General features: G+C 37.3%; 1 protein-coding gene across 2 annotated transcripts; it reads left to right on the top strand.

The window, feature by feature from the left end:
- Positions 1-5,392: 5,392 nt before the first annotated feature.
- Positions 5,393-10,722, top strand: LOC110942076. Of its 2 annotated transcripts, none has more exons than XM_022183774.2 (5): positions 5,393-5,551; positions 5,933-6,986; positions 7,071-7,220; positions 8,379-8,564; positions 10,343-10,722. In XM_022183774.2, the coding sequence occupies exons 2-5, from the start codon at positions 5,952-5,954 to the stop codon at positions 10,421-10,423; spliced, it is 1,452 nt and encodes a 483-aa protein (XP_022039466.1). In that variant the 5' UTR covers positions 5,393-5,551; positions 5,933-5,951; the 3' UTR covers positions 10,424-10,722. The 2 variants fall into 2 exon arrangements, with proteins under 2 accessions (XP_022039466.1, XP_022039468.1); XM_022183776.2 differs by having other exon boundaries at positions 5,412-5,525.
- The last annotated feature ends 3,715 nt before the right edge of the window (positions 10,723-14,437 follow it).

The raw sequence follows: 14,437 nt of genomic DNA, 5'->3' as shown, positions 1-14,437 counted from the left end.
AATAATATTTTTGGAATTTTAAAGATTTTTAATAATTTTTACCTTGCTCATAACCTGCGGTTATGGCTAAAGTTCGGTAAATACCAAATATGCCCTTTTTGGCCAAAACATGAGTTCTACAAGGTCTTTTGACCCGATTCCAGTTGCTACTGATTTTAAATAATAAATAAAGTATTTTAGACTTTACAAACTGTTCGGGAAACTCAGATTTCCTGTAGAACTCGAAAAGCCCTTTAAAAGTCTTTAAAATGACCGAAAAAACCCTACGGGGCGTAATATTAACTTAAACTCGTTACGGGCATCACGGAAGGTATCCTACTGATACCACAACCTCTTTAAGGCATATTGACTCACGAAATAAGCGTAAGACTCTCATGGTTAACCGTTTCGCCTATTGCGCGCACGGTTCGGCTTATGAAACTAGTTTTCATAAATTAGCCGATACGGGTCAAATTATATTATTTGGACCCCAAAATCCAGAGTGTGAACCTTAGACCTATATAAAACAAGTCTCTGAACTTGTTGGGTCAGAATCACGCTCCATTCTCGGTTTTCGCCTTTTTGCGCGATTAAACCGTATTCACATATCGGAACCAACCGGTCTAGGCTACGGCCATTATAAAGACTCGTTAGGATTCTAAGAGGTTAATTAAAACCTTCGTTCCAGATTAGGAGCCCAGTAAAAGCTATCGGTGATTTAATCAAACTAAGGAATAATACTTGCAAAGGTAAATACTTTAACTTATTTCCCCTATACGGGCTTGGGTTACGGTATGTTAATACCGCTTGATTGAGCATTATATTTTTCCATCGCTTAGGTGGTTAATTAAATAATATGATCGGCTCATTTAAACAGTTTTGTTTCTTAAAAGCCTTTGGGGGGTTTAATGACCGTTGTCCCGGATATCCTTGGCATCATTTTACGAAATGGCCACGACCATCGACATCCCGGTGTAGGCGTACACCCGGTATATATTGTCGACATTAAATTAAAAGACGTAGCCGTTGGTTTTTATACTACGGTTTTACGCAATGTGGTGTGTCTATAAATCTTTAACCCGGCACGACCCGGGCTACTGAACGCATAAAAGAACATGTAAAACGTTCACAAGATTTTAATAATTTTCCCAAGTTATAAAAGAGTTTGTGCCTTGTGCATTCAAATCAAATTTTAATAAACATTTTCAAATGTGTCAGTTGAATGTATTTACCAGTGTAAACTGACGTATTTTCCCCAAAAAGATTAAGTGCAGGTACTATACGAAATTTGGCTGGTATAAGCTTCCTAAGCATCACGAATAGTCTCGCAAACTCGATGCCGTATCTGAATGAACAATATTTATTTATTTTGATCCGCTGTGGATACATTCGACTTCTGTAATACATTTGATATTACAACCAGAGGTTGAAGTATATATTATCTTTAAAGCTTCCGCTGTGTATTTATATAATTGTGTGGTTTGATTATATTGTTGCCAACATCGTCACGGTAATCCCCCACCGGGCCCACCGGTGAGACACGTGGAAATCGGGGTGTGACAAGGAGGGTGTCGCTAAGGTTGTGATGTGGCCCGAGCTGGTTCGCCGGAAAATGAGGCGCTAGAATATGCTCCGGTCGCCGGAAGTGTTAGAGAGATGAGGGGTGTCTCGTTTGTGTGTGCGGCTGCTCATTTGAAGGGAGCATTAGGGTTTTTGCCCAAAAAGAAGGAGGGGGAAGGGGTTTAAGCTAGTTAAATAGTGTAGGGTTTGGATCGGTTAGGTTGGGCCTAGCCCAAGTGTGTGGATCCACCTAATACTAGGTGTCGCCAAGCCCGAACACTCGGTTTAAATTATAGAAAGTTATTTTATGTATGATTCGTGTTATCCGATAGACAACTCGTATTTCTCGTTGCTGGTTATTAATAACGATAATAATAATGAGAATAACAGTAATAAGAATAATAATAGTAATAATAATAATAATAATAATAATAATAATAATAATTATTATAATAATAATAATAATAATAATAATAATAATAATAATAATAATAATAATAATAATCACAGGCTCGTCTCTCGACGATCAGGACCAAGAGTTCGAGTTGTCACAGTAGAGATACTTCTCTGTTTTCAAATTGCTACAACGAAAACTTCAAAGCCATCATACACAAACACATTCTTACCAAACGAATGACCATCCGATCGGATTGCCATCCGATCAGATTGTCGTTCGACACTTGGTCACTTTTCACCGTTTACGCACCGCTCTTCGCTTATGCTATTGTTAAAGTCCAGGCTAATCACTCTAGGGCTCCCTTCAATCCAACTCCATCGCTGTGAGTATACTCGATCCCTTTTTTATTTATGCACTTTTGGGTGTTACATACGTTACTTATTCTAAATCACATCAATCACACAACGCAAACACTATTTATACGCTGACTGTTACTGCATGATACGTGTTACTCGATGAATGCTTGTATGTTATGTTAACACAGTGATTGTTGCCTGACGCCTTAGCAACGATAGTACTATTTGTTTGGACTCAGCATCTGTCGTGGATAGGGGTTGTTAAGGTTACCTCTCACATGTCACTGGTAGGGCTGTAAACGAGCCGAGTCGAGCCGAGCTAGACCCAGCTCGAGCTCGGCTCGAACTCGATTCGAGCTGGCTCGGCTCGAGCTCGAATTTCAAATCGAGCTGAGATTTGAGGCTCGAGCTCGACTCGATTCGAATTCGAGCTAGCTCGGCTCGGCTCGATCTAGCTCGAACTAACAAAGAATCGCAAAATTTACTACTTAAAAAGCCCTTAAAATGAATTTCTTCATAGATTAAGGACTATAATTGCCATTTAGTTTAACCATATGGCTAACTATGCAAGTATAAATAGTTAATTCATTTTGTACATTGTCTTTACCTTCTTTTATAGGGGAGAAACTCCCTTAGTTTTAGTTTTCTAAGCGATGTGGGACAAGGATGTAAACCTTATCGAGCCAGCTCACGAGCTCACGAGCCGAGCCAGGCCAAGCTCGAGCTCGGCTTGTTTACAAATCGAGCCGAGCCGAGCTGGCTCGTTTACAATCGAGCCAGTTTCGAGCCGAGCTTTCTTCGAGCTTTTTTCGAGCGAGTTTCGAGCGAGCTGCGAGCCACGAGTTTTTTGAACACCCCTAGTCACTGGTGGTGATATGTGTTGCGCATTATACAACTCGCAGTCTAGTCTGTGCATATTTCATTGTCGATAGCCTACTAGTTTCGCATTATACGTGTTACATGCTGGTTGTGCGTAGACGCTTTCGAACTTTAATATATCTATTAAACTTGTATGCTCACCTTTACACTATGTGTATTGACCTCTATTTTAACGTATGTGACAGGTGCTTAGGGTGTTTGCTTGCTGTTTGGTGAAATCGAGCTAGGATGGAGTCTAGAAACAAACTAAATAAAATATGAGTTGTCGGAATGGATATTTTGTCTTTGAGAACAACTTCTGTAATAGCTGTTTTTATTTTATATGTTTGTGGTATGGGACATGAACCTTTAATATATTATAACAAATAGTTGTTATGGATTCTCCTAGACAATCTGTTTCGCTCAGTGCCATGCCCCGATGTTTCCGTCATCGGTTGGGGTGTGACATGAACCGTTAACCAAAATCAAACCGAAGACCGACAAAACCAAACCAAAATCAAACCGAAATCGAATTAACTGAAAATCGATTAACAGATTTTTTGGTATATCGGTTAACTGAAATTAACCGAACATAACTGAATCATATAAATATTAATATATTTCTAGCTTTTATACATCCATGTCATGTTTTATACTTCCATTTCTTGTGTTTATACCTCTATTTTTTTATTTATACATCAAATTCATGTATTTCTATATCAATTTTATGTATTTATAACTCCATTACATGTATTTCCAAACAAAATATTTTAGCTAATGTTTGGTTTGGTTTGGTTATTAACTGAAATTAACCGAATTGAACCGAAAACTGACAGATTAACTGAATAAACCCAAACTGATTACGATGACTTCGGTTGCAGTTACAGATAATACTAATAACCGAACCATACACACCCTACCACCAACTCAGATAAATGCAAACTGAATTTACAAAGAGTTAATTACTGTTTTCGTCCCTGTGGTTTGTCAAAAATCACTATTTCAGTCCATTAGTTTAAAAATTGCGATTTCAGTCCCTGTGGTTTCACTTTCGTAACCATTTCAGTCCACCTCGTAACCATTTCAGTCCCTGTACTTAACAGAATAATGGATTGAAATGGTTACGAAAGTGAAACTACAGGGACTGAAATGGTTACGAAAGTGAAACCACAGGGACTGAAATCGCAATTTTTAAACTAATGGACTGAAATAGTAATTTTTGACAAACCACAGGGACGAAAACAGTAATTAACTCATTTACAAATCACAAAAATACTAAAATGTTACAAAACGATTCTAGAGGGTGTAGATGTGAAAACATTTTCCCCAAAAATAGAATTGGCAAGATTCACCCCTACATAAAACCTACCTTTCAGTAGATCATTTGGTTTTCTACAACGGAAGCGACGTCTGCGAGACTTCAAACAAGGCTTCTTTAACACATGTTCTGATTTCTGTACTGGTAATCTTCATTGTTTGATTTCTTTATTCTTTATATTTTTGTTGTTTCTTGATGAGTTGTTGCAACCCATTTCAGTTCTATAACACTACTATATGTATAATTATAGCGGCTTCGACACAATGAATTCAAGCCCTAGAAAAACCCTTGTTTGATTATTGTTTGTTCGTTAATAATGCGCATCAATTGGTTTGATTGACTGCAACTTTGATTTCACATACGATTTGTGGGATTCTTACCGTTTTCTTATACAACACTTTACGGAAATAAGAACCTCATCTGAAGAAGGAATCTGAAGAAGGAAGTGGCTTAGACTATCCACTATCACAACCCAACCCAACCCAATATTTCAATAAAATACTAATTTCTCTTTCTTCCACCTATACAACACAACCCAATTCAAATTTTCACCCACAATCACAACCAAACCTAAACTAATATTTTATTAAATAAAAATGAATTATAGTTATTATTTGCAAGGAAAAAGACAAAAAAAATAATTAAATATTAATATAAGTGGTTGCAACCTTGGGTTGTGTACACAACCTGGTTGTGAGAAATAATGAATTATTAAATTAAAAAATTGCTTGTTTTTTTGTCTTATTATCCACATGGCAACCGTTTGGAGAGTTTGATCACCATAGTGAATAGTCTTATGGAAGCCATGTTTTGCAAATGAAAATCATGTTAACAAGAAAGAGAGAGTAAATAAAAAAAAACTCAAAATAATTTAACTATGTCAGGTAAAAACAGATTAATTTTTTTATCACGAGAGCCATGGCTAATTAAAAATAAAATAACCCTAAAATAAAGCAGCCTTCATCCTCTTGTCTATCTCCCCTGTTCGCTCCTCCATCTTCTAAACCTAAAAAACAGCCGACGACGACAGATCTTCTTTCATTCGCAGGGAAGGAAGGTAAGGTTCAATCAGCCTGCAAGCAGGTAAGCTTCGATTAGCCACCATTTCTTCTCTATTACATTTGAATTGAATTTGCATAAAAAGTTAACTTTCAATCATTTATCGGTCATATGCTTTATTGATAGTTTTGGATCATCTGTAGGTTAGGGTTCAGTATCCTCTTTCTTGGCTATCTTATATTTTGTCTTTTTTTTTTTTAATTATTGAATGTATTTGTATGTAATTTATTCTAGGTGATTGTCTTTACAGTGCTTGTTTTAGGGTTTTATGATCAATTTTATCATATTTTAGTTTCATGACCATTGTGTTACATCTCTTTACTAATTTCAGACTCTGATTTATTTGATTTAATAACTCCAGAAGCCTAGTATTTATACTAATTCTGTATCTTGATGTTGTTCCAGAATTTGCAACTAATCAACCATGAGACGGAGCTTGGGAAAGCTTTCACACCCCGCTATCGGACACACTAGTAGAAAAGCTCTTCTCTTGTCCTCACCGTTTGACTTTTCCACACACGCCGGAGGAAATAGCGGTGGTGGTGGTGGCGGTAGAGGTCGGGGCCGCGGCTCCGATTTCCCCAAATTCAGTTTTGTAAACTCCGGACCTAATGAGAGTGAGGAAACACGTCCCGATGACGAGACACCGTTTCGGGCCCCGCTTGGTCATGGTCGCGGCAAACCGCTCCCGCCCCCTCCGAACGTTTCCCGATTTTCTTCTCCCGATCCGCCAAGTGGCGGTAGTGTCGCCGGTCGTGGTCGTGGCGCTGGCATCGTACCACCACCGTCTCCGTTTGAGGAAAGTTTAAAACCGAGGGAACCGATATTCTTCCGCAAGGAAGGAGACGTAACATTACCGCCAAAAGCACCAACCGAAGATCGATCCGGGAACCAAGAAAAGAGTAACCTCCCGTCAGGTATTTTGTCGGTTCTATCTGGTGCGGGCCGTGGACGGCCCACACCACCAATGACACATGAAGCTAGTGAGAAGGTTAACGAAGTTAACCGCCATATTCGACCTAGAAAACCCGTGGGCCAAGAAACTCGACCCGCAGAACCGCGGGCCCCGTCTCCTAAGATGAGTAGAGAGGAGGCGGTAAACAAGGCAAAGAGTGTTCTTTCAAGGGATGACAATGGTATTGATGGTGGGGCCCGAGGAGGATCTAGAGTGGCGGCAAGAGGTGACGGTGGCGGGAGAGGGCAACGGGGTCGGTTTAGTGATAGGGGGCGGGGGCGAGGCAGGGGTAGGGGTAGGCAGATGTCGAATCGTGATGACGATGACAATGAAGAAGACGAGGCAGAAACCGAGGCTGATAAAGCTAACGAGGAGAAGCTGAGAAAATATCTCGGGGACGAAAAAATGGATATGTTGGTTCAAGCGTTTGAAGAAGCTGGTGCGAACGTTTTACCTTCACCTGAAGAAGATGCTTATGTTGATGCTATGCATACCAATCTTATGGTATTTTAGTTATAAAATAATATGAAGTATTGTTTGGTAACATGTTTAATTGTAACTAACTTGCGTTATCGTTAATGCCTACAGTTGGAATGTGAACCGGAATACTTGATGGCTGAGTTTGATTCTAATCCCGACATTGACGAGACACCACCCGTTCCTCTTCGAGATGCACTTGAGAAAATGAAGCCATTTTTAATGGCTTATGAAAACATTCAAACTGAAAAAGAATGGCAGGTTAGTGCTTAGTCAACGTTCTACCTCAATTTCCGCTACTTGAAAACAAACCTCTATGTTCTAGTTCTAATATTGATTCATATATGGTTTCATCTGTACGCTTATAGGCATGGTTGTAGAAATCGCTAGTCGGTCGGTGAGGTGAGGACTGGCGATTAATTGAGATTAACCGGGGATTAATCGGATATAATCGGGATTAATTGTAATTAATCGAGATTAATCGGGGATTAATCGGTGCCTAGTCGGGATTTTTACAACCATGCTTATAGGTACACTTTTGGGTGACTTTGACTTTACCCTTTAAGAGTTAACAACATCAGATAGAAAATTAACTATACACCTTTTTCTGATTTTAGCAACGAACGTAAAAGAAGGCGTAAAATAGAAACTAAGTAGCAAATAGCTGATTTTAGCAGCAGAGGTTTATATTAAGGGAATTGGCCTGTAATAATCCCAACTAGACGTCGTTGGCCATTGCCAGTCCCACCTTTGAATATTCCTCATGCCGGTCCCACCTTTCACTTATTTTTCCTCCACCGGTCTTCAGTTAAAAAAACTTAACGGAGTTAAGTTTTTTTCTGAATTACAAGCTGACGTTTTAGGGTTTTTGATTAGAACGAGGATACAAGTTGAATGCTGTAAAACTTACCTTGAAATTGTGCTCCAAACGATGAAAACGGTGCTTCAATTCGGGTGTTTAAACTTCCAATTAACAAAAATCAAGTCGTTTGGAGCATCGCTTCGAGGTAAGTTTTACATCAATAGACTCGTATCCTCGTTCTGATCCAAAGCCCTAATACGTCAGTTTGTAATTCAGAAAACAACTTAACTCCGTTAAGCTTTTTTAACTGAGGACCAGTGGAGGAAAATAGGTGAAAGGTGGGACTGGCATGGGGAATATTCAAAGGTGGGACCTTTCAATGGCCAATGACGTCTAGTTGGGATTATTAAAGGCCAATTCCCCTTTATATTATTACCTATTGTAGTAACTAGCAACGAGTGACATGTTCAGCCGGTAACTATACACTTTTTGCTGATTTTTTAGAAATTACCTGACACGAGATTCTATTTTCGTTATATTTATCTGCCACATAACATCTGATCTGACATTAAATGATTTTTTTTTTTTTGTAATTGGTGAATCCACCAATATTTCAGGATGTTTTGGAAGAGACAATGAAGCATGTCCCGTTAATGAAAGAACTTGTAGATCATTATAGTGGACCAAACAGGTCAACTGCTAAAAAACAAGGGGAGGAACTTGAAAGAGTCGCAAAAACTTTGCCTGCAAGTGCACCTCAGTCCGTAAAACGTTTTACCGATAGAGCTGTTCTTTCTCTACAGGTCAGTCATTTTTTAATATAGTGACTAAATTTTAGTGTCATTCGTTTAATTAGTAAAACTAGGGTTAAGACCCGCCCGCGTTGCGGCGCGGGTATATCGTAAACATTGAATGGATTAGTTCAAACGTTATACGATACATTAACCATATGAAAACACACATTTCGACGTATCCAGTTGAACTCAGTGTAACCTGTATAAGCATTGTCATTGGATCAAACGTAAAGTAAATGGAATTCATATTGAACAATAACTTGAGTTTATACGAAAAGGTATATAAAAATATGCACGTAAAAATAGTTTCTTTAAACGAAAACGTATTATATTTGACCTGACTCGTCTATAAAAAAGTTTACGTCGGAATGTAGAAGAAATCATAGTTATACATACCCGTACATAAAAATATGCACGTAAAAAATAGTTTTTAAGTAAAGTAAGTATAGGGGTAAACCGAAACAAAATATTAGTAAAAAATTTAATAGGTTAAAAACGTTCGTAAAACCGTGCCAAGTAGCACCAATGCCACAACGACGTCGACTCTCAACATCGTAAAAATAAAATAGATAAAATGGTAAAAATTACACTGAACGAAAAGGAGACTAAAATCGTTGAACCACGCACACCCGTTACAGTGTGTTAATGCGAAGAAATTAACCAGAAACGTAAAACGTAGAAAATAATAACTTAGTCGATATAGGACCCGCCCGTTGCGGCGAAGTTTTCAAAAGGGAAAAAATGGACGCGTTGCGACGAGCAATGTTTTAAATACCGGTATGAACCGGCCGGTTATACCGGTTAAACCGGATACCGGACACGTGCCCGGTACGATAAAGGCCGATAAAACCCAAATACGGTATGTCTTATGTACCGCCGGTAAATCCGGTTCTACCGGTCCAAACCATTGAACCGGTTTGCGTTATCTTAAAATTTGATATTTTTAATTATAAAAAAATACGATATTAAGGTAATACCGACTTTCAATTGTTGGTAATTAACCTAGTTTTAATCGCTATTGAAATTGTTACTCACATCATCTAATGTAATATTGTTTATAAGTAATAAAAATGCTCTTAAAAATGTATAACATTTTACAAGAAAACAATTGTTTTTAGATAAAACCATAATCAGTTATATAAATCTTAATCAAGATTGGATTGTTTTTTAGATTTATTTGTATTTTATGGAATTATAGTGTTAACTAATGACCCGGTTGAACCGCTCGGTACAACCCGGTTCAACCGGTTGAACCATTTTAGAGCCTAACACGGTATGAATAAAAAAACGGTTTTTAAAACATTGGCGACGAGTCTGTCAAATATGGAAAAATAGAGCAAAAACGTTGAACCTCACATGCACGCTATGACAAGTTAACTCGCAAAATTTAGAACGAAACGTAAAACGAAAAACTTGCGAAAGATAAAAAGTATGGGGGACCAAAGTTGTAAATAATATAGTGTTGTGTTAAATTACAAAAGAAGAAAAAAGTTTGAGTTAAAAGTAAAAACTTCAAATGGGTTAAAATGTAAAAGATAAAACTTTAAGGTTGAAAGTGGAACATCAAGTTTTTTTTTTTTTTTTTTTTTTTTTTTTTTTTTTGAAAAAGTCTCCAAGCATGGGATACAAGTCATGATGCACAAGAAAGTTACTAATTTATATATGGAATAATAAAACCTACTTTGACCATTTTTCTATCATACGAGTCAAACCTATTTGCATCAAAACAAGTCGGTCTGTGTTTTATTCAGTTACTAATGGACCTGATGTCTAAAACTAAAATGCAGAGCAACCCTGGATGGGGATTCAACAGAAAATGCCAATTTATGGATAAGCTGGTTTGGGAGGTTTCTCAGAGTTACAAATGAGGACGCTGTAATTTGTCGCGTTCTGATAATTTGGCGTACGGTAAGATCAAGTTATTTCAGTTTGTTCACTTTTGAATAGGTAAAACAGAGCGGGTTCGCATGAGTTAATGATCTTTTATTTCATCATAATTTTTTGTGTTCTGTAATAATCCTTGATAGAGTTATGCTTGATTCAAGAGCGGCAGCAAGCCGTCAATAACACCTTAAGCCTGGTTCCTATTTAGAATCGTCGTTGGTTGATGTAGGTTTGGTTAAACTGTATACAAACTAAATTAATGTTGATTGCTTTTACTATGTGACATAGTCTTGTGACACTTTTAAGTTTTAACAAACCATTTTAACTAAAACCGTTACACTTACTCTCACACTTTGAATGATTTGAGAGGTTTAATTTAGTTTGATTTGAGATGTTTAATTCAGTTGAACATGTTTTTTAATAGACTTTTCTGTTTTAATTGTATGTAAAATATGTGAAGAAATCGAATATGATTAAGGTTTTTTATATTATATATGACTACAAAAAGCAACTACGGTCACCAACAATTCACTCCCACCCCTTCGCGCAACTAACATTTAATTCCCCTTCGCGCAACTAACATTTAATTTCCATCCCCTTCGTACCGCTTCGCACACACCTCTTCGTACATATACAAATATCAAACATTTATATTTTATATATATATTTCATTTCTATTATCCCATCGATAATACCATAACTGCAACCAAAATCCTTTCAAAATCTACTTTTCTTTCTCACACTTCTTCATTTCCATACGAACAAGTTCACAATCTTACAGTTTCATTTTTCTTCTTCATCCTTCAATGATTTTTCGTTCGATTATACTTATCATTTTACCATTAAATTTGTTGTCCTCACTCTCCCCCAATTCTATCTCCCTGTCCACAAACACACATACATAAAAATTAAGAATTCTTTAAACAATGACGTTATCATTCTGTTGTTAACTCTTCAGTTTTATATAAGGTATGGAAATCTGGGTTATATTATTGGGGGTATATAGGAACGCAGATTCAATAAGGAAATACGGAAATTATGAAAGAATCATATGACTAAATCAATTGAACCAAATTTGAAAGTTACTTTTGATAGCGATAGCGATTCACCGCATGAAATCATATATACATATATATATAGAGAAAGTATAATGTACTTCAGGGCTTAACCTACATTAACATACATGACAAAAAATATAACGTGCGTTATTATCATAGAACGTGCGTGATTATAGTCTCATGCGTGATTATGTGGTCCCATGCGTGATTATGTGGTCCCATACGTGATTATGTGGTCCCATGCGTGATTATACCCCTGATCCAACGGTTACCATTGTCTCCTACGTGATTTATGATAAGGCTTTTTGTATGTTAACCTTACTCTATATATATATATATATATAAAGAGAGAGAGAGAGACTTACCAACTTGGATTATGTCCCTTTGGTTTAAAAGTTGCGCCGGTTGAAATGATACAAGGAAGCGGTTGAACTTATATAGGCATGGATGGTGCCTTTTCTAACCGTTGCGATATTGATCCGGCAACCCTTTGAAAAGTTGCGATGTATATAAATCATGTTGGTTCAAAACAAATAATTTCTTTGTCGAAGCGATGCGACTTTTTCATGATTCATGTTGGTTCAAAACAAAATTGGTGTGTGTCGAACACTCAAAGTGATGCACCTTTTCAAAGAAACGGAATGTCGGTTTATGAACACTCATGTTGGTTATAAAAAAAAAAAAGAATCACCTTGAAAATAAACAAATGAAATGGTATTTTTTTTAATATGTACTCATGCTGGTTCGCAATGAATGATCGATTAAATGCATTAATTTGCAAAAAAAAAAAAAAAAAAAAAACACGTTAGTCATTTTCGTTATTTATCATTTTCTTTTCTGTTATTTTATTTATCATAAAAGATACACATATGTTATAAATTTGTTTCTTATGCTTTAGTATGGGGTTGTAGGCTAGAGTTAGGCAAAATGAAAAAAATGTTTTGCAGAAACTTAAAACGTTTCGCATCTCATATAGCAATACAAAAGACATTAATAATCAACATCCCGCCGCAACGTGTAGGTTGGCGTGAACTCGTTGATATACAATAAGAGCATCTCGAGGGATGCTCTCAAAATCGAATAAGCGTCACCCATGTCCAGAGGCTGCCCCTCTAAGCTAAACATGTGCTCGTGCTCGTACTCACCTCCTCTTTCCTCCCATTACTAACATAATTTGAGGGGCGGCGTTTGTTCTCATAAACTCTTCTACTGAACCTCGACGAAGTTTGTTCTCATAAACTCTTCTATTGAACCTCGACGAAGTTTGTTCTCATACTCTCTTTTCCTCTACATTAGGCGGTGTTTCCTCTCTCTCTCTCTCTCTCTCTCTCACACACACACACACACATGAGCTCAAAAACGTTCCAAAAATGGCTTTTGAGACGGCCTAGATTTCTTTTTTCCTGGGCAGTGTATAAGGTACAAAAAAGAATGCCCGTATGTCGGCAGGATTTTTCGAGTTCGAGAAAAGGTCCCATCCTTCAAATCATGATTGGGTCGACCAAGCCAGATCATGAGCGAATAGAAAAGAAAGATAGAATGCCCTTTTCGACCCGAGTCACAAATTGATCTAGTAGTGTACGTAGTTTGATCAATTTATCCCTGGAAAGTTTACGTAGTTTGATCAGTTTATCCCTGGTTTTTAGAGCATGCCACATGAAAGTCAACATGCATTGTAATTCTCTTTAGTATTACATGCTTTCATAGTGTAACCATGTATTTTTGTTTTATTTGTAATTGATGTGGTGAATCTTAAATTAATGCGACTGTTTTGTTATCTCACTCGTTACTGCAATGAAGTTGGTGAAAAATATCTTTTTTTAAATTTTTTGTTGAAGTCATTCATTAACTTCATATTTTCAATCACAAGCCTTAAGCTTATTTAGTAGAATCAAGACAAAGCTATTACCTCCATTCCACAACAGCTTTTGTCCCTTAGGCTCACCGAGCACGTCATGACTTTGATAGATGCATGGTCATCCAATAAAAGAAGATGACGACGAGGGTCATCTAGTGGTCTCCCTAGTCTGGGCTTGTTGACCTCAACTGGATGTTGGGCCCAAGCCCACAATAGCATTTTTACTAACTAGCTGATAGAGATCCGATTCTGATTAATAGGAATATAGATTGGAATTGAAATTGATACGAAGAAGATAATACAAAGATAGCTAACACATAAGTGTTCCCAGGGCCTAGCCCTCTCTCACTGCACAAATGCAGGAGCCCTAATTGATCTAACAAACTTCTTCCTACCTATCATGACCTCATTTATTCCTATTCATAGAATTATAAGTTGCACTTAACCCCCTTCTAGAATAGACAAATGACAATTAACTATAAACCTGATTATGATTCCTATCACTAGCCTTAAGATAACTTGGTCAAAGGCATTCACTTTTCCCGCTCACGCCCGGAGTATCAGAACACTGTTCCGGCAGAGCATGTGTGATGTGACTATTCCTTTACATTGAATGCTCCAAAGACCGCCGGTTGTGCTAACGACTTGTCCCTGCAAGGAATGGGTGGTTTTTTTAAAGGCGAAGCATAATATTAAATGTGGGGATCCCAGAAGATCCTGCAGAGGAAACAACCTATTAGAAGAAACGATTAAACTTAATTTATGATATGTATATGTACTTATATTCGTATTAGCTAGAACTCGGATCATAATGATAAGTTATGGTGGGTATAATAAGCGGGTATATTCGAAACTGCCTATGACAGTTTTCCCGCCTCAATTAACCGCCATAATTTGCTAAGTATATAAATGTAAGGACCTAACCGGCACCAAGACATTCAATCTTTCCGATAATTGTTTGTCCATTCATTCGTTATTGTTTGTTCAAGTATGTCAAGTATGTCCGCTGTCAACAAGCGTTTACATCATCAGAATGATGATGATGATCTGATTAAACAAAGTTCAACCCCAACATGTGGTAT

Source organism: Helianthus annuus, chromosome 5, assembly GCF_002127325.2.
Source record: "Helianthus annuus cultivar XRQ/B chromosome 5, HanXRQr2.0-SUNRISE, whole genome shotgun sequence".
Taxonomy (NCBI): Eukaryota; Viridiplantae; Streptophyta; class Magnoliopsida; order Asterales; family Asteraceae; genus Helianthus; species Helianthus annuus.
This window is presented reverse-complemented; position numbering and strand designations above follow the sequence as displayed.